Consider the following 21,189-nt stretch of genomic DNA (forward strand, 5'->3'; position numbering starts at 1 on the left):
TACTCAGCTCAGTAAGTTAATTTCTAAAAGTCTCTTTTTCAAAGCTTAGTTTCTTTGATTATGAACTAATCGCACTAGACATAATATTGCTCTACAAGATTTAATACCCTGTAGTCCAACTATGCATACTGAGCATTTAGCTCAATTTTCCTGCGCTGTTTCCTAGCTGGTTTAGTTGAAAAGACTGTCCTAAAAGCTAGACAATCCTAATTAGATTAATGAGCCTTTTGTAACAGGGGGGGGGGGTCGGTACTAAAATCCAAGACATATACGAGTACTACAAGGTTTTTTGACGATTTTTGACATACCCCCACCTAATTTTTGAAAAAGGAATTTTAGTACACATGTACTAAAATTTATTTTGACATTTTAGCATAGTAACCACCTAAATAAGGCTTATTTTGGAATTCGGTTCGAAGAATGCGGGTCTTTGGACTTTCAACAAAATGCCAACTCTGGTTATTTAAGCTGTCAATGAACCTGATCTATCTCTATCTATTCTAGATAAAGACTCAGAAACAGTCAAGACACTTTTGCTCTGCTCTACTTTAGTTATTGCAAAGATTGATTGGTTATTTTTCACTTCTAATTTACAGCTTGCTATTTCTTTTCTATCCAGTTATCCATGGTTCTTTACAAAAAAACAAAGCATTCAACTTCAAAAACAATTTTTATTCCATAGTATATAAAAGCAGAACAATTAAATTGAAACATGGGTGTTTCACAGCCCCAGAGGCAGCCAGAGGAACCTTTTTCCTCAGTTGAGATAAAATTTCCTATTGAAATGCTAATGGGGATAGAAATTCTATTGTTCCAAGGTTAAAAACCCAGTGGGGATATGGTTTTGGAGTGCAATTTTTACACATGGGATTTCGAGTGGGGATGAAATCAAAGTCAATTTCCCAGTGGGGCTGAAATTCAAGGGTATTTTACCACCGGGGACAAATTTTTTGCTTAATTTGTGACACAGGGACGTATTTAAATCTTATATAGAGTTTTTATTTTTTCATTTTGCCTAAAATGCTCAGTCAATAGTTAAATTTCCTAAAATTTGGTGGTTTTTAGTACTCATATACTAAAATTTTTCTTAAATTTCTTGAAGACCCCACCTAATTTGGGATTTTAGTACACATGGTACTAAAATGCATTTAGGTTTTTTTTGTAATACCACCCCGTCACTAAAAGTCATGATGTCTGAAATTTTAGTACCGACCCCCCCCCTGTTTGCAACAGAGTAGGGATGAAAGAATAAGAAATGAGAAATCGTATATTTGTGAACGATTTTTATATCCTCTGTTATAATGTAGCTATAGTTTGAAAGAATGCCATTAGCTTTCCTGCATATATGAATTTATCATATATTGGCCATTCTTTTTCATAATGATATATATAAACGAACGGTTTTATGAACGGAAACTGAAATCTAACACAAAGAAGGACTTGATAGAGAAATCGAATTCCCATCCAAATTAATTAAGTTCAGTGACTTGTTATGAGTTTGACAATATTGCCTGTTGTAAAACAACATAGAAGGCCGCTTCTATATTATTTTTCTTACTTTTGTTCCCAATTTACAGAGATAATTATGCATTCATTGTGTACGAACATCCTGGCTGTGCCATGAGAGCTATAGAAGGTATGCTTTTTTGATGATTTATTCATTAATCTCATTGCGATACCTCTTTTTGATAATTCGATTATTATCTTGGGAGGGAGTGCTTTATTTCATTCATTATGTTTTTTCTATTGTTTGCTGTTGTTGTTAAAGTACCGGCATTGAAACCCATGAAAAAGATCAGCAAGCTCTGCTGCTAGTTCTTATGTTTTCATTCATAAATTTCTCATCCGGCTTAATTTATACTCGTGCGGCCTTCAACACTTTTTCCTCGGTGATAAAATCAATCTACTTACTAAGCTAAAGATTATTCTCAAGTTATTCTTATACAATTCTTAAGAATAGTTTCAATAACCTTCCATAATAACATCCAATACTGCTTTTGAACGAGGCCGTCAACTTTGCGCAAAGTAATTACTACTGTTCAGCAGGGCATCTTTTTTTTATTGATCGATTATTAGATTATGTCATCTTTTTGATAATCTCTTCAAACCTTTCCTTGTTGCCATGAGTGATCCGATATTTTGATAAATACATAGATCAACAGGCTTGATTCATTCATGTGAGATCTCTGTGGACTTTGACCCAGTGGTTTGATCACAATCCTTTGGGAAAGCTCGCATTCTTGGGTGCTGACTTTTCCCTCGTGAATATCATGAATACGTAAACTGCCGCTCTTTTTAATTCTTAAGATGATGTAATGTTTTCTGTCTTCTTAGTTTTTTATGCATAGTCAGCTTTCTTGGAACTTGAAGTAGACATTTCGATTGTTACATTGTTATCTCACTATCAAACCCAAACAAAGTTTAAAAGTTTCCTTGTTCTCGATACGGTCTTTTTTATAAGAACAAATTAAGGGTAAAAAATGGAACGATAGGGTAAATAGCCTAAAATACCTCAATTTTCCGCTAAGAATAGAACAACCGAGCAAAACTTTAGTAGTTCTTATTTTATAAGAATTGTACATTATTCTATTTTCGATATCTTCTCACGTCATTAAACGCTTCATGATCGTTAGCGCGTTTTTGGAATGTTAGCCATTTGCCCTCTTGACTTTCCTTTGATTTAGTAAATACTTTCACGCTACATAAAATAGCCATGTGGTTGTCATGAACTATCACCTAATTCGTTATACTTCTTTCTGGATTCCTTTCCTCTTATAGAGTGAAACTAGGCTCAATATTGCATAATGCGAAAACGATATATAGAACACGAGTGACAAAAAATCATTCTTTTTGTACACAAATGCGTTTGATATATTTTTGTCAGCCATTAAAATGACATAATGATTTATGATATTTGACAGTATGCATATAAAAGGATTTTCAAAGACTATGTTTTCCCGCCATTTTTCATATTGTTATTTACATTTTGAGAAAGTGTACCACGTCATTTTATCGCCCACGAGTTTGTATACTTTTTGAGTAAAAATTAAAGTTTTCGTACTTTTCTCGTAATCTGATTTCTAAACTAAGTCATCTTGGAGTAGTGTCAATTATGAGTCATCTTTTTGTCACGAAATTGAATAATATGACCGTAACGGTCCCTCTGTGTATTTGAGTTATTAGATCGAGAATTTTTCGATTGTTAGTCACAGGCACTTTCTATTACTTGTTCTATTCTATTCAATTCATTTATGCGCTTATGTCTCTCAGTTTGAACATAGACAAGGCGAAAAGCCTAGTGAAAATAATTTTTCGCCGATAGACAATAATTCAGCTATCAAGCTAAACGCCAAAAGAGGCTTGCGTTCGAGGGTGCTTGAGTTGAATGACGTCAAATGTCTCTACCTTTGAGTCCTTCAAAGCAATTTCTTTTGATGTTTGACGTCATTCGACCACGGCAAACTTGAACCCAACCCTCTTTTCAAGCAGTCCAATGAGGCTAGGGTACGTATGAAACCCCAAGATTGTAACTTAAAGGATGTTGGAGATGAGATTGAATGACGTCAAAAGTAATGACTTTAAAGTTTGACGTCATTTATCCTTAGCGAGCTCATAAACAGTCTTTTTTCAAGTAGTTATTAGGACTACAGGGTGCTACGTGCGCTATAAATTTTTGTGAAAAAACTGTATACTCAATTTTAACCAGAACATAGCTTCAGCCAGGTTTCTAGCTCCCCCCCAACAAAGTAAGGTTCCCCCCAACAATTTAGCTCCCCCCAATAATTTAGCTCCCCCCAACAATTTAGCTCCCCCCAACAATTTAGCTCCCCACAAAAAATTGCCTTGTGCTAGGTCCCCTTCAGGTCCCCCAAAGAAGCATTGTTCTCCTTCCCCCGTTGAGAGAAGTCAATAAAAAATATATAGTGAGTACAGTACAGTACTGATAAATGAAAACTAAATTTTACTTGTATTAATATTAATATTTATATTTACAAATCTTTTGCTTTTTATATTTGATTTAATAGTAAGATAAGAGATCTTTTGAAATAAGCTGAACAACCCCCAGAGTCTCACTCAGATCATCTAGTCCCCCCCCACAATCAAGGTCCCCCCAAATATTTTGGTAATTTTAGCCCCCAGGTTCTTTAAAGGCCAAAATATTTCTTAGCCCCCCCCCCCACCAAAAAAAAGAAGTAAGGGGGGCTGAAGCTATGCAGAACTTTTTTTTATATCTTGTCGTAACCGTCCCATCCTAAAGAATCCAGACAATAAAATGTCACGTGTTGACGTATATAAAAAATGAAGACAATAAAAAAGGGAGGGTATTCCTTCAGGTACCTCATGCTGGTCCAAAATTAAAAATCTCAAATATTTCATGCATAGCTGTCAACAAGCTTTGTATGTAAGTGTTTTACGATTATTCAGCATTCTGATGTTTTCTTTTGATTTGAAAACTTAATAGAACGTGGTACGTGACACAACTGTGGTGTAATGTGCCTGACGAACAAACCTTTATCTATTTTGCTTAATCTTTTTAAACTGAATTTTAACCATTTTTTTATAAGATTCCTATGTAAATAAACTCGAACCATCTCTATAAAAACAATAAAAAGAGTGAGCTTTCATTCAATTAAAATTCATTTCGGACGGCATTTCATCCAAATATATTATGTACCGAACAGTGGCATCAAAATTAATTAATGATAAATTGGAAACAAAGTTTTTAAAAGCTTTCTTAATAGCCATATTCTTACAAAAATCACTATGACATTTATGCATTAAAGACTTCTTTACATTTAGAGATAAAATCTCTTTTTAAATCTCTTACACACGTCTCAATTAAGTCCTAAACAACGTCTTAAAAGGTTTTTAATCAAATGGTGCTTGTATGAAACTACTTGTTTTTAATTGCATCTAAATACTCTGTGAAATGGAACCTGTAATTAAATTAATTCCCTGTCTACATTAACATAATCCTTGATGGTTTTTAACCAGTGAAAATAGATTCATTGATCCTGATGTAAAATTGTCTATAATACAGGTTTTTTATAAGGACCATCAATTTTGGCTGAAGGGCTTGGTTGTTCTTACACTCAACTGACTTTTATGCTTAAATTATTCTTGGTACACGTTTTTTTTAATAAGAACAAACTATATAAGAACAAGGCTTCGCTGGCAAAAATGTTAAGAACAAGTTAAGAACACTTTAAGGCTTTGTGGACTCAAAAACACCCTATTTTTTAGGAAAATACTCAAAAATATTCCCAAAATGGTCAAAAGAAGAACATATTGTTAAGAATATTTTTAGGCTTAAAACTCAAAAAGTTAAGAACGTCCGAAGGCTTTGGATGTTCTTATAATAAAAACGTGTATGCTTATATTTTTGACTTAGAGTAGATGACTGACTGACGTGAAAATTTATATTCATTTAATGCAGTGGTATCATAGGTACATGACTTTTGTGTGAATTGTTTGGGTTTTCTCGTTGCAAAATGATTATATTTATAATGTATACGTTTTTTTATAACAAACATACCAAAATTTTGAAGCCGTCAGAATATTCTTAACTTTCTGAGTTTTTAGCATAAAAACTTCCTTAAAACAATGCTCTATTTTAAACATTTTTTAAAATATTTTTGTGCATTTTCCTAAGATATTGGTTGTTTCAGAATCCGTGAATCCTCAAAGTGTTCTTAACTTATTTTTAATATTTTTGGCATCGAAGCCTTATATCCTTATATATATTTTTTTGTTCTTATAAAAAAATGTGTATATATGATCAAAAACATCTTAAGCTACAATTTCCGTTCGATTGGCCGTTAATTTAATTACTCAAGCAACTTTTTTTCTTTATAAAGAACATTTATTTTTCCTATTCTGGCAAACGCTGTCAATTATTGTCGTCCGTTTAGAATTCAATAGGTATAAGAAAGGCTTAGTCAGCATTATTCAGCATTAAAGGGATAATCAGATGGTCTGAGATATTTTGCCTGCAGATAGCTTCTAGGATTTTAGGAGGAACCTCTAAATTTTTCGGTGTACTTATTTTCCTAACTCAATTTATGCCACTTTGAAATTTTGAACCTTTGCTTGAAAACAATAGAAAAAAGTGTGAAAAGTCCCTGAAAAGTCCCATTTTTCGAGATTTCAAATTGTCATAACTTGAGTTAGGAAAATAAGTACACCGAAAAATTTAGAGGTTTTTCCTAAAATCCTAGAAGCTATCTTCAGGCAAAATATCTCAGACCATCTGATTATCCCTTTAAGAACTAAATGGTGCAATCTTGTAAAGTCATTGTGCGATGTCATTACTCAATTTCAGAAGACTTCTTCATGTCAACTGCATATTAAAATTGGGAATAAAAGGGTTAATTTACGCACAAAATTTTACGTTCCAAAACTTTCGCAAACACGCTCCATAATTTTCATTGAAGAAGCTTGTGCGTGACCGAATCTTTTTCGATGCTTTGATACTGGCATATTTCAATATGGTGTAGCAGCTTTAAAGCAAGCATTTTGAGCTTGTTTATTTAAAGTGGAATCAAAGCAGGACACACTTCATACCCTCAGGGATTCCTTCAGGAAATAGAATTCATTACATATCGAAAAAGTTTTCATGTCTCCTCCCTCTTTTTGCTTGCATTTAATTAGGTTTGAATACAAACTTTTAAAAGTAATTTATACTTGTAGAAATGTTGAATGAAGATAGCACTTTTTATAAGATCAATGCAAGAGGGATTTAAAATCATCAATATTTTAACCAATACTGAAATATAATTTTTTTGTTAATCTCGATTTTAGGCTGACCGAAATTGAGGTTCTTTCTTTCTTTCTCTTAAAACATGATTGATTACCAATCTCCGTCAATTTTCATTGCGTAAAATCTTTTCGTATCTTAAGATTAGGAATAGGAAGGTCTTTGGTCCAATCTTTCAACATAAATGAGAAATTTAGTCCTTTTGTTTCTCTCTTCAAAAAACTTTTTAGTTTTGGTTTTCGCCTTCGGTTTAGAATTTGAATTTTCCCATATACTTGTCTTTGTTTTGCATGGATAACTTTTCCTCGCTGAATTTTTTTCCATATCTTGAAATACTCTAGAAAAGTTTGTATTTTCCTTGACGCATGAAAAACAACTGTACCTTTTCACACAAAGTTAAAAATGTATGTTTTTACAACAATATTTTCGATATTTTGAATATTGTTACATAGATAGAAACCTTTTTAGAAGATTATTGTTGAAAAATAACCTACCTAAAGTTTCAAAATACATCAATTTTGTTTTACCACTAATTTTCTAGTACTTTAAAAAAACTAATGGTTATTTTGTAAAACTTTGATGAGAAAGTGTTATCTAACCACTGGAAAGCTCCTCATCGATCACAGAAAACATGTATCCCAATCTGTTTCATTTGTTTACTTACTTACCTATTAAAATTACATAACTTTCAAAAGTCAAGTTGACAGATAGTTGAAGTTGAAGAAGCAAGTTATGTATGAACAGTTTAATGAAGGGATTCTCTTTTTTTTCCGTGGGCTGTGACAATAAGTGATTTTTACACCACGTGCCTTTTCCGTCGAACTAAATCACCTTTTATTGGTACTAAAAAAATGGACGCCGACCTAAATTTCTCTCTGGTACAATTGTCATTCCTCGTTCCTTCTTCCTCCTCTCTTTTCCGCCGTTTAGTACCTTTTAAATATCTTTCCTCTCAAATCAATGTGTTACAATTTGCTTTTTTCTCAATGTTGACACACCCAATCGATCAGTTCTTTGAAATTAGATTTTCTTAATTAGTCTTTTTCTTGTCAGTTTATAGAGTCTGAAAGCTTTTTTATGTTTTAGAACTTCAAGGTCATTGTAAATTATTTCTTGCCCGCATCGACAAAGTTATCCTCCATTTCCATAATTTTTTTTCCGAATGAATCTAAAATTAGGTGTATGCGTACTTTGAAAGTTGAATAATTCTCGAGCACATTATCATATGAAATAAACCATATTAGGTAGTTTTTCACCTCCACAATTTTGGTTTTACTTCCTTTCGTTCCTCGAGGAAATGTGGAATGACCTCTTTCATACAGCTAATGTAGAGGGAAGAACTAAACAAGATGTTGGTTTATATCTATGTTTAGAACATACTATACGGAAATAAAAGTACAGCCTCATCTTCCTTTTGACATCAGTTTTTGTGACTAATTTTTGGCCGCGCTTTATTTCTTCAATCACTGAATTTGATGAAAAGAAGTGAAATTCGTAGAGAAGGATATGCATTGTTTTTGAAAAACAATACAATAGGCTCAATTTTGATCAAAACACTAAAGTAAAATTTACGCTGGTTTTGAATAAAGCGTATTAATAAAGTAGGCATGTGAAGACCATTAAAGCCTGCATCGGCAAACATTTATTGATATATATTGTATCGTGTATTGCCCGTAATGTTTATTCAAGTTTCCTCAATTCCCCTGAAACTAGCGTATTATTTCATGTGACCTTCTTTTGTAATGAAGTATCGCAGAGCTCATTTTACATTAAGATATTGAATGCGTGGAGCGTCTAACGGTGACCAAAATTGGCAACGAATTGACGTGGGATAAAGCTCCGGCCCACTAGTTTTAAAAACAAGGAGTAGTTTTTTTTATTCTTGAAACGTTTATTTTTGTCAGTTTTCAAGGACCCTGGGAAAGCACCTCGTGCAACTCAAATTTCGAAATATTGTTACAATTCAGCCAACAAAAATATGAAATAGAATCTTAAGTTTTTTTACCAATACTACCCCACGCATACACGCACGAATGTATTTTTAAATTAAAACGAAAACTTTTTAAAACTTAAGTACGTCTTAAAATCTCTGCGTCAAGCTAATTTAGTAAACTCGCCAAGAAATTTCCCAATGTCCTTTTAAAGCCCATTTTCCAGGGATCTCCACTTTGTTTTCAGCCTTAAATTTTGACCCAGGTTTTTTATTCTTTGAAATTTTCTGATAGCCGGTGCAGTGGTCTATTTCGAGGCTCGGGATACAGTAGGAGAGCACCTGATGCCACCCTCAAGATTTATTTTCAAACAAAAGTAAAATGAAAGAATTATTATTTTGCTTTGTCACCAATATTCGAATATTCTTGTGACCGATTAACTACGTGTCACGTAAAACGACCTGTAGGCTGATCCAAAATTCATTTTCCTCCTTAAAAAATCATTTTTTGCAATCTAGAGGGCTGATAGGCAAAACCATTAAATTCTTAATGCATCTTGACATAAAATAATCGTTTCAATTTTTCTGAACTTTTTCTCTTTAATTTCTTTATTAGAGGGCAATGACGACCCAAGTTACCCACGCCTTGAATTATGTTTTGGAGGACGCCGGAAATTTGTAGGCGGAAGCTATGTGGATTTCGGTAAGTAGTAATGGTGGGCCGTTTCATTATCTGTTTGCAATTATAGTTATTTACAAACTGTTTATGTCTACAGAATTATTTTTAGTAACACTTGCATCCCGTATTAAGTTGTTGTATTAAACGCGCGCTCTGTGGTTGACCTACTCTTGAGTGAGTGAATTATCAGATATTGCTTGACTTTGTAATGGCCATCATTTTTCGACTTGTTTTCTAAGCCATGCTTACAGCAATTCATTACTTATTTTCCTCGGAAAAGTTCACTCCCTATGAATGCATTTTTATGCTCATCCAGTTGGGATTCAGACTCGGGACAATAAAGCAAATGTTAAGAGGATCTCGAGAATACAGAGTTTCAAACTGCACCTTTATCTTTATATTATATTTTTCAAATTATATTGCCCTCTCTTTTGAGTAACGGCAGAAGGTAGACATGATTAGATCTGTTGTAAGGTCATCGTGCTAGCACGAGTGTGTACAGACACTCCAACTTGGAGTTCGATGTTCCACAGTTCATTTTCGCAGTACTTCCAATACGTGATTTATTTGCAATGTAATGTTTCATTCAGTGAGCCCTCTTCAAAACTCTAAGCAAACAAAATAAACTTTTGTTTATATTATGTCTCTGGAAGGAATTTCTTTGTGCTTTTAACCAACCTTCCATCATGTTGCAAGTTTTTATTTTCCCAAAATTTGACCTTTCAGCTCTCTTGTTTGTTCCAAAACGTCATACAACAAATTGACCTCAGACCTCAGCTCAGATTTGAAGTACACACAAATATAGTAACACGCTACTTGAAAAAGTGGTATCTTTTTTAATCCATCGACGATTAAAAAAGAATGTGGCATGATGATCAACATTAAAGCAGATAATCAAATAGGACGACAACACGCGTATTTGTTCATAGGTGGACAAAGTAATACACAGTGTTGTAATTTCTCTCTAATTACAGCAAAACCACTTACTTGCGTCTTCAACTCGTGTTGTAGTTTTCGTTTTTAAAAGTTCCTTCATCCACTTGTGGTTTCAAAGCAAGCACTCTTACAGACCTATCTTAGTTTTGTAGAGAGCTGAAAATCTTTAAAAAGGCTCAACTTTTGTAACGTTAAACTTATTGAAAAGTGTCTGTTAAAAGGCGTCCGCTAGTTGGTCGTAAGAATAAAATGTATAATCTCTATAAAATATGTATTCACTGTGTTATAATAATAATAATAATAAAGTTTTACAGGTTTTCAGGCCACCGTGAAGACACATGGGCCTCTATAAACCGCTCGTACTTTTTACAATGATCTTTTTGAAATAAAGTTTTTTTCGCGGGCTCCCCCGGACTTTCCATTTTATGTTGTCTCCCTTGATTTTAGCATTCATTTTTTCGGCTTCCTTACACCATTCTTTGATTATTTGTCTTTCATTTTTGGTCAAATCCTCTGTCACTCGGTAAGGAAAGCCTTTTTCTTTCGTTATTGCTTGCAACACCGTGTTCTTGTCCTCTTCGTTCGTAAATGTGACTTTGATTGGTTGGTATCTCGTTTTATCTTCTCTTTCTTTCGTAAATTTCCCGATCCGCTGCGTCTCGGTAATCTTTATATTCCTCAGATGGAGCCGCTGACCAATAATTTTGTCATGGATAAATTCTTCGTCCTCGATTTTTGTTTCTTCTTCAGTTTCATCTGTCGATTCATCAATCCCATGAAAAATTAGGTTGCGTGCTGTCGATCGAATCAGCTGCTCCTCCTGCTTTTCTTTTCGAATCGCATCTCCAATTTTTTTCTCGATGTGTTTGGATGTGATTTTAGCGTAGCTCATTGGTGGTATTTCCTCTTCTTTCTTTTCGATGATGCTTTCAATCTTCTTTTCAAGCGTGGTTATTCTGGTGTCGATAGTTTCTTTCATTTCGTTGACCATAACATTGACGTCTTGTGCTTTCAAATGGTTTATTTCTTCGTCCTGCCTTTTCATTATATTCTCACAGGCTTTGATTTCGTTTTTGAATCCTTCAATTTTTGATGTTTCATTTGAATTATACCTTTCCATTACCTGTGGTGCGATTTTGGTACAGTTTTGACACTGGAAACTTCTTGATTTGTATGACAAGCATATCTGGATCTGGTAAAGTGGCAGTTCTGTACAAAGATAATGGACTAAACGGTGGCACTTCCTGCATTGTAGGGTATCTTTTAGTGCGTTTTCTTCATTTATGATGCACTTTGACGGGCTGCAAAAGTCGTTTATTGATGGTGATTTTTGATTATTTTCTTGGATTTTTTCCGCCATTTTTGTGCGTTTTCAGACGACAACCGTTCAGTTTTGTATTTGACGTCAACTTGGAAATTATGGAAAATTGTGGAAATCAAAATAAGAAGAATTTCGTCTATTTATTTTTACAAGACCCTTTGGCATCTGTTGGCATTGTTACAAAAACATTGACAAGCCAAATTTCATTCAAAGTAAGTCTACATTTCTGGATCCCACATAATTTCTTTGTGCGACAACACAAACAATGTGCGTGCTTGATTATTGTAAGGGATTATTTCGAACAGGACGTTTGCCGGTCATTTTGAATTGAATGCGAGGTAGTGATTGATAGGAAAGCAAGTTTTCCTTTTCGTCTGATCGTTTCCATCTTCTTCTTTTCAATGCACTTTCCTCCTTCTCGCATCTTCAATACAACACAGCTGTATGTGTGCGTGTGTGTAGGTTGGACCTTTGTTCGTAGAGGATATCTTAAGTACTGTATTCCACAGTATTCCATTCTTCGCCGCCCCCTTCTTCTTATGTTGCACTAAATTGCAATGACCTCACTTCTCTATTCTCTCTCGTTCTCATTACAATTTGTTTGTATTAAAGGTCAACATTCAGTCAAAGTTAAGTTTAAAATGTTAGTTAGAATAACGCATTCGGCGTGACGATCTTGCATTTTTCCAGATCACCAAATGATTTGCTCTATCGATCTACACGTTTTTTATGAGAACAAACTATATAAGACCATAAGGCTTCGATGGCCAAAATGTTAAGAACAAGTTATTATCAACCCGGCTCATGTAAAGATTCAGTCTCGATCGTGCACTTTTCTTATCAACAATAATCTGCCCTATCCTTCACCTCATTTATTATTCCATAGTGTGCGAACGAGACATGGTTCTTCCTTTGATGATAAAAACTCAATATTTTGAGTGAATAAACTATTTAGTTGCTGGGGTTTTTTCAGTCGGCCGCAATAGGGACTCTTGCTGATTACTAGACAGGGTCTTGTGATCAGATTAATTGGTCGTTTTTTGACGGTTTTTTTTATTTCAAATTCCAACAAAATTGGGGGTAGGGTAATCAAAGGAAAATTAAAACAAGAGAAATCATATCCCCACACACACCTTCCCTCTTAGAAATTTCACGACGAATTAGAACAGGAGGATGAAACTATCATCCGACATCAACCGGAACTTTATTGATTTTGACTTTTGATTTATGACTCGTTTCGCTAATATCCGTCGGTTGTCGTCAAAAACACTGTGATTCATCATACCACTTCCACTCCAATTGTAAAAGGAAATCGAAATCTCACCTGGATTCACTTTCATTTTCCACAAGATCCTTAAACAGCAATTTTCATCGAAAAAAGATGCTTGAACATTTGAGGTCGTGCCCAAATTTTGCCTAGTTTTAGACATATATTGTTCAACCACGCCTGTACTAAAATATCCCTGTCTCAGTGACCCGTTGGCTAGTGGGATGAAAAAAACTAAATGCCTTTGAGGAAAATCACTAAATGAAATGGTTGGGGATTTTGAAATAATCCAATGGCGTTGAGCTTTCTGTGAGTTTTCCTATGGAGATGAACTTTTTCAAATGGGGATGAACCTTTTTCCAATGGAGAGGGGCTCTAAACGAGTCTGTGATACGGGGGTGTTATTAATTTTGATTTCCTAATGCGTTGTTATTAATATACTGTACCTGCAGCCTGTTCGAGTTAGACACAAACATGCGAGTGGTCTTAAGGAAATGACAAGTTTCAAATCATAAACGAAATTAAAATTTAAAAGTTTCCTTTCCCAAACAATTTTTCTATAAGAATAATTAAGTCTCTATTTATTTTAGGAGTATTTCAAAGGACTATCGTGACTCTGTTTACCATTTTTTAAACATATTCACTATGGTATTAATTGGCAGGCAAAAGAATAATTTGGTGTAATTTTTTTTCTAACAGCCGGTAGAAATTCTAGCCTCGAAGCAAAAGCCAAATGATTTAATGTTTTTATTTTTTCTATCGTTTACAGACGGCAACAACAGTTATTTGGAAGAGACAGAGCAAAACAGTCGAAATTTGAGATGCGATTCACCGGAGAATGATTTTGATAGCCTCCTCAAGATGGCTACACAAAAAATGAGACGGAAACGTGAAGAGACGCCTGAGTGGGATTAAAAGATTGACACTCTCCTCTCACCCTCTCACTTATACTCACTGAAAGAACTTCTATCTTTACCGGCTGCCAGCCAAACACCGTTATACTTTCAAATGCCGTTCGAATCTTGTACTGTACCTCAGCTACTTGCTACTCAATCATTGAATCCAAGACCGCGCCCTTTCTTCAACTTAGCTGTAATAGTACGATGTTCTTGTCAAATCTAGCCAATACCCATCTTTATGATGAACTGTATCTCCTCGCATTGCATTGTGGGCGATCCCTCATTTGTCGTTAAGAGATTGTTCCATCAAAAGAGTTTAGTTTTGTTACTCGATAAATGCCTCGCATTTTGTCGCTTATAACTCTCGCGAGCAACAAGACAAGGTGACAATCTCTTTTTGATACCAAAGTGTTTGGGACGCCCTCGCTATCACTTTAAACGCTCGTATGTTATTGCACGGCCGTAGTGGTACAAAAAGCTGCTTTGATCGAAGGCACATATCGCAGGAAAAGTACAATAGGGAAAAATGAAAACTTTTTTTTGTGTTACGATTCATACACACATAATTATTTGATATCACTTTTTTGGTCTATTAGACGCTAATATGTTTTTATTTTTTTTATATTGCATACGTCGTTCGTTAGTAAAGAAAGGCATATTTGCTTTTCTAGTGGGTTTTTATATATCATATATTTTTAAGTCATCGTAAATGTCGAGTTTATTTTTTGTAAACACTTTGAGCGACGTGAGATTTTGTATGCGAGGAGAGAGAGAGAGTCAATCAAAAATTTATCCTATAATACTGTACTAGTATTGATCTAAAATGAACAGCTTTTTTTCTACGAATCTCTGAATGAAGGTGGGCGAATTGTTAATGAGACATGGCCTACACACTTTACACTAAAATGTTTACATGCAAATTGTAAATCTTTATATTTTCGTCAGAAGTAAACAAATTCATGATAAATTCCCGAGGGTCAATTTTTACGTCATTTAGTGTAATTTTCATAATTATGGCTCTAAATTCTTGGTGTCCAATGTTCGTACTTTTTAGAACATCTCTGGTTTTTTTTGGACAAGGTGAAAATTTTACTGTAATTATAATCCAAATTCCTATCAAATTGATCTCTCATTATATATTCTTGACAAATTTTTACATTGACTAATGACTATGGTCAGGTTTAATTATACAGCTTAATGTGCTCTGTGGGTCATTATCCTCTAATAGGTTTTACGTGAAAAGAGATTTATTTTTTGACATAATGATTCTGTATATTGTAAACGACTGTCTCCTTAGTTCATCATTTTTTGGCGCTCAAATGTTTTCCAATGAGCTTTACAAAAGCTAATGTCAAGAATCTTTCTTGGTGAAGCACAAACAAATAGCATCATTAAACTCCCAGCATCATTTTAATGTTTCCTCGTTTTTCTCAATCAAAATATTGTACATTTTTTTCATAAGCGTTTAGCTTGTGTCAACGGAAAAGATATATAGCTCAAAGAAATATTATGCTAATGTAAAAATAAAAACATACGTTTTTTGTTATTTTCATGTTATTTTGGCTGTCTTTGATTGTAAGGCCTTTTCGGCAAAACAAGCAATGAAATGGTATATCATATATCTGAAAAAAAGGATTCAAGTGTTTTCAATGTAAATGCTGTTTTTCTCTATATTTTTTTCTAGAGTAGAGATATCAAATAAGAAATGGAGAGAGAGAAATGGTTTCCAGGGAGGCTTGGAAACGAATTGATATGGATTTGATTGACAACTATTGTTTGATGATAAATAATTGATTTTCTATTGGTTGAAAGAAGTGACATCTCATTTGCATAACAATAGGCTTTCCTTGAGCTATGTAAAATGAGCCGCCCGACTAAATTCTAGTCAGAAAATAACAACGCTGGATCGTTGGTAGTCGCAAACGAAAAAAAGTAAAGCAAACTCTCACCTCCGGATCGCTGGTCGATACCGATAATTTTACTGCTGGACAGTTAAAATTAATTCTAAATAAACAAAACATTATGGATACTACAAGTTTGGAAAATTTATTACAAGCTGCCGCCGTTGACCAACTTATCGGCTATGAAGGCAACCAAACAGCACAAAACCTGTTACAAGATGTACAAGGAGGTCAAAATAAATACCCAGCCTATCTTGAGGATATGGCAAACTCCACTAACCAAGATACAACTGCTTTTGGTGACAACTTGATTAATGAAGGCAATTTCAGTAAGTCTTATTTTGTTTATTTATTTGTAATATTTTAATGTCTTAGAAACTGTAGCATAAGCTTCTCGTCTTGTAGAGACTTGTATCTGATATATGGCCATCTTTTTTGATTGATTTTATATAAGGATTATTTCATCGTAGACACGTTATCAACGAAGTGCTTTAAAACTGTTTTTACAAACTCTCGAAACGGAAATTTATTCTTATAAACTTTATACTATCATATGATGATAGAACGAATATTTTCTAGCGTCTCTCTGCTACTAAAATCGTTGTTGTTGTTTTTCAAACAATTTTTAATATTGGCTTTCTCGCCATAAAAATTGTTTTCCTTTTGCCTTATTATTTTTAATTTCTTTCAAATTTTCTCAATTTTGTTCCATATTTTTCTGATCATTTAAAGTGAAAGGGGAAAGTTTCACCTTGTTTTCTTTTAAAATTGAAAAAAAAAATGAAAATAATTTCTTATTTTCATAATTTTTTTGAACTTTCTTTTTTCTCATACTAGTTCTTCAACTTCTTTATTTTTTCTTCACTTTTTTTTCTATTATTGATAGAGAGCTTATAGTTCTTATAAATATATTTATCCAGTGGTCGACGACTGTTTAAAGAGAACAATTTTTATACACTTATTCCTTTTTCAGGAGACAAATTTCTCTACAAAACCATATTTCATTTGAGTGATTCCTCTATCAAACTTTTTTTGATGATTCTAATAATAATACTACTACTAGTAGTAAATCAGAGATTAATTTTAGAAAATCCTTTTGTTTGATACGTCATATTTCACCACAACAAATATTTAAGAGATAACAACACACACAAAATGAACAATCTCGACTGATTTATGATGAAATGTTAAAAAACTAAAAGAGAAAATTTTATATAAAAACATTATATAAAACAACCTATATTTGACTTTAAAATTCAACTCAGTATGTTACTTCTCTCCTATTTCAAACTCAACATGATATCTGCTTAACTCTGAATAAAATTTATTAATGTTTTGTAATGTCAAGAATGACCAAAAGCTAAAAACAACCTTATAGACTGTTAGTAAAGACTAAGTAATCAAAAATGTTTGATCTCTCCTTCAAAAATAATTTCAAAATAGGAAAATATGATAGAAAATAAAAGTTCATACTTTCTAAAAGCCAAAGAAAAACATTGTATCTATCCAATCCTTACTACATAGTAATGTCACACCCCTGTATCACAGCCCCGGTGGAACTTTTCCCCACAATAGAGATAGAAATATCCATCGAAATACCTATGGGAATAGAAACCAGCTAAATAACCTTTAGTGGAAAAGGTATTTGACCAATACCTTCCTATCTTTCTTCTCCAGATACAGAGTATGACACATACCTTGACATGAAGCCTGATATTGCTCTCTTGAAACAAAAACTCGAGGGAACACAACAACAAGAAAGTCAACAACAACAAAAAATTGGTTACGAAGAATTTGCCCAAGTCCCAAGCCCATGTGCTTCAGTCTCATCCCTCTCCAACCCACCATCCCCATACCATAACCAACCATCACCTGCTTACAACCCACCCTCACCATACAGCAATACATCAGCTGGATCCCCATACAACAGCACCTCTGGATCACCTTACAATGACAACACCGCCCCATTGTCACCCTACAGCGCCCCAGCTTCACCCTATGGTTCCCAACAAGGATCACCAGCCCAATTCAACAATCAACAACAACAACCACAACAAGTTGACAACTTCAACAACAGCCAACAACAAGGACAATGGTGGATGCAACAAGAACAACGCATGATGCAAGAACAAGAATGGTGCATGCCAAACAAATTCAACACCCTTGCCCCACAAATGACACAATTGAAACAAAATGTAGCTGGACAAGAGCTTTTCCTTCAAGGATTACAAAAATATCAAGAACAACAACAACAGTTGATCGAAAAGATGCAAGCTCAACTCTTAGCTAAACAACAAGCCCAACAAATGCAACAACAACAACAAGCTCAACAACAACAACAACAACAAGTTGCTCAGCCAACTCCATTCAAGATGCAACAACCAAGCCAAGTCAACATGAAATGGCCTGGAGTTTCTGAAAACTCAGCTTTCCAACAACCACAAAAATTTCCAGCCTGCTCAATGGCTAATACCTACCCAATCCAACCCATCAACCCACGACCAATCAACCGTGCTGGTTTGAGCATCTTGAAAGAAAAACGTAATGACCCAACAAAGAAATGCAAAGTTCCATTGGCTGAACGTCCATATGCTTGCCCTGTGGATAACTGCCCACGACGATTCTCACGATCTGATGAATTGACCCGTCACATGAGAACTCATACTGGTCAGTATATTACATTTTCTCTAATAGGCTATTTCTACTCCAACTGACTCCAAGTACATGCACGTTTTTTTGTAAAATACCCAAAATTTTTGAAGCCTTCTGAAGTTCTTAACTATTTGAGTTTTAAGGGTAAAAATATTCTTAACATGTTCTTATTTTCATGATAGTAGATGTTCATTTCCAAACCTTCTGTATATAGAGACAGCATTTGTTTTGAAAATTCACAAATAGACATTATATCTTAAATTGTTAAATTATTGTTATACATATGGAAGTTCCACCATTTTAATCGAAATATTTCTTCGACAATTTTTCAGGTCAAAAACCATTCCAATGCAGAATCTGCATGCGAAACTTTTCCCGATCTGATCATTTGACAACTCACATCAGAACTCACACTGGTAAGCATTTCATTCTAACTGTTAACTGGAGATTCCTATCCTAGGGACGATAATCTAAAGGGGGTCTAAAGTGGTGGGCGATTCGATCTTTCGAAATAACATGGATGAAGAAGGGAAAAATAGAATACATGTCTGAAATCTGTTGGTGAAAATTGAGTAGAACTGATTCAGCAATTTTCTGATTCGACTATGTATCATTTCAACGAATTTTGACACATAGTCTGATCCTTGATATTAGATATGTTTTCTCAGAAAATGTTCTTTCGAAATGTCTCATCATAGGAAAGATAATGTTGACTTTTTTTTCTACTTTGAACAATAAACATATCTGACGTCAACTCAACTAACATTTAGATTGCTCATAATCGCTGATTTTATAATCCATGTATGAACTAGTATCAAAAAGTTTCGTTTAAATTTTATCCTTGATTGATAATTTCCTGTTTCGAGAGTTTATATCCCTACTCTAAAAAACTCAAACTTTCTTAGAAAGAGTATTGCCTCTTTAAGATCTTGATAACTATTATGTGATTCCCTGAAAATATTCTCCACTTAAGCTTCCGAGAAAATATCCTTGAACCACTTCAAAAATATACTAATGTTTTCATTTTTCTTTTTTTTTATAGGAGAAAAACCATTCGCTTGCGATTGTTGCGGACGTCGATTCGCCCGCTCGGACGAACGTCGCCGACACATGAAGATTCACTTACGTGAACAACAAAAACGTGAAGAAGAAATGAAGAAAGCTATGCAACAACAAGCTGTTAACAACCAAATGATGAATGTCAATGGTGGTGAAGCTATCTTTGTTCAAGCTTAAATCAGAAAATCAGAATTAGTTCAATTTCTTTTTAAGTTTTTTTTTTTCTCTTCATTTTTTTAAGCTGTTTACAATTTTGCATTTTTTTATGTCATTGCGTACCCCATATCCCCGGATTTGATTCGTGCTATTGATTGTTCACTGTGCTGGTCTATAAGGTGACTTTCAACAGGTTTTGTGTATATAATTTTTCATCATCACCCAATATGTTTGGATATTATGAATTACTTTAAAATGATAAAAATGTAATGAAGCCTTAACCAGGGTCTAATTACATGTTTTATCAATACCGTGTTTTTTCGGTTTTAATTTTTATTTAATTTTTTGTTTATATAGCCTCTATACCGACTCACTATCTGAAAACACTTGAGCTAAAATTTTCACCACTCACCACCTTTTTTCGAGAAGAATTGTATTTTGTAGGTTTTTCCATCCTTTTTTTTTGACAAAAAAATTAAACTGCTGAAAACACTGAATGACTGAAAATTTTATCAAAGTTTTACAAAATCAAAATTTTATGTGTCAGTTTAAATTTTTTTAAAGATTTTATGATATTTAATGTAATGTTTTATCTTCCGTGTTGTAATATATATATTATATATTATTATAGTATATGTTACAGGCCTAAGCCCACGAGAGACAGATAAGGGAGAATGATAAGGCCGAAATCTGTCCAAAGTGGGTGTTCTCCCTCTGATGAACACACTTTATGAAGGTGAACGTTGTATTTTATTGATACATTTGTAATCTTTAGAAATTTATTATGATCATTTTATGACGGTTTTTTTTTAAACTTTGTGGAATTTTTCGGCTTTTAGTATTTTTTTGTAGTTTTCTTTTTTTTTCAGTTTATTTTCCTATGAGCTTGTATTTTGAAGCTTTCTCGCATTGAACCTCCATCTTACACTAGTAGCCGAGCGAGAGCGGAGCGTGTTTTTGTTTTAGCGTAAGGCGAACATTGCCATCGGTTGGGATCCCATCTAAAGCGCACATGGATTTGAACCGCCTTACCTAAGCAAGATCTCTCTTTTCTTACGCTCGTACTTCACCGAAAGAGAGGCTTAAGATACAGGTCTCTTAAAGCGCATCTTTAAGCATAAAACACCCTTTCAAATAATATTTACTGTATTATTATTTACAAAAAATATGTAGGACACATCGTTGAAGTTACTTTTGCTGGTCAAATGATAACTCAACGAAATAAAAGTTCAAAAAATAAAAAGTCGAATAACTTGTCATTTATTTTTGTTTCCTAAAACTCGTACCTAGTCCCTTGTTACCAAGGGAACTTAAAACAATAAATTTTCGATCATGATAAGCCATTTTATAATAGGCTCCTATAGAGCGAAGGCGTCGTGATTTCTACTGATAAATAATTATCTTGTTTGTCCTCCAAACGAACGAATGAAGGATTAGATCTCTATGTTTTACTTCGTACCTTTTTTAGGTTTTCAGTTATCAGAATGTTTTGATAGTGTTGACGCCACTTCCATCTCTCTTGTAACATGCAAGGGTTTATTCATGATATTCATGACGTAATGTTTTCTACGGGAATACCCCGGTTTTAGCCAGTAGTGGCAAATTTAAACTAGACAAAAGTTGTACAAAATT

General features: G+C 34.0%; 2 protein-coding genes across 3 annotated transcripts in view; both read left to right on the forward strand.

The window, feature by feature from the left end:
* The window catches only part of LOC136805529 (peroxisome proliferator-activated receptor gamma coactivator 1-alpha-like), a 29,010-nt gene extending 13,950 nt beyond the window's left edge, over window positions 1–15,060 (forward strand). The window contains exons 8-10 of one of the 2 annotated variants that reach the window (XM_067062096.1): window positions 1,578–1,636; window positions 9,304–9,390; window positions 13,660–15,060. In XM_067062096.1, coding sequence (XP_066918197.1) covers window positions 1,578–1,636; window positions 9,304–9,390; window positions 13,660–13,805 — 292 coding nt within the window. In that variant the 3' untranslated portion in view covers window positions 13,806–15,060. The remainder of the gene's footprint in view (window positions 1–1,577; window positions 1,637–9,303; window positions 9,391–13,659) is intronic. The other variant, XM_067062097.1, reaches the window with a different exon arrangement.
* A 610-nt stretch (window positions 15,061–15,670) lies between these two features.
* On the forward strand, window positions 15,671–20,800 carry LOC136805530 (uncharacterized). Its single transcript, XM_067062099.1, has 4 exons — window positions 15,671–16,019; window positions 17,368–18,357; window positions 18,675–18,758; window positions 19,385–20,800. The coding sequence occupies exons 1-4, from the start codon at window positions 15,812–15,814 to the stop codon at window positions 19,576–19,578; spliced, it is 1,476 nt and encodes a 491-aa protein (XP_066918200.1). The 5' UTR covers window positions 15,671–15,811; the 3' UTR covers window positions 19,579–20,800.
* Window positions 20,801–21,189: the final 389 nt, after the last annotated feature.

Source organism: Clytia hemisphaerica, unplaced genomic scaffold, assembly GCF_902728285.1.
Source record: "Clytia hemisphaerica strain Z4C2 unplaced genomic scaffold, Clytia hemisphaerica genome assembly, whole genome shotgun sequence".
Lineage (NCBI taxonomy): Eukaryota > Metazoa > Cnidaria > Hydrozoa > Leptothecata > Clytiidae > Clytia > Clytia hemisphaerica.

What these genes read in the sequence shown, in the direction of transcription:
- LOC136805530 (XM_067062099.1), top strand. Translation starts at nt 15,812, where the DNA reads ATGGATACTACAAGTTTGGAAAATTTATTACAAGCTGCCGCCGTTGAC. An exon ending in TCACATGAGAACTCATACTG is followed by an intron (nt 18,358 to 18,674) that starts GTCAGTATATTA and finishes ACAATTTTTCAG; the next exon opens with GTCAAAAACCATTCCAATGC. An exon ending in TCACATCAGAACTCACACTG is followed by an intron (nt 18,759 to 19,384) that starts GTAAGCATTTCA and finishes TTTTTTTTATAG; the next exon opens with GAGAAAAACCATTCGCTTGC.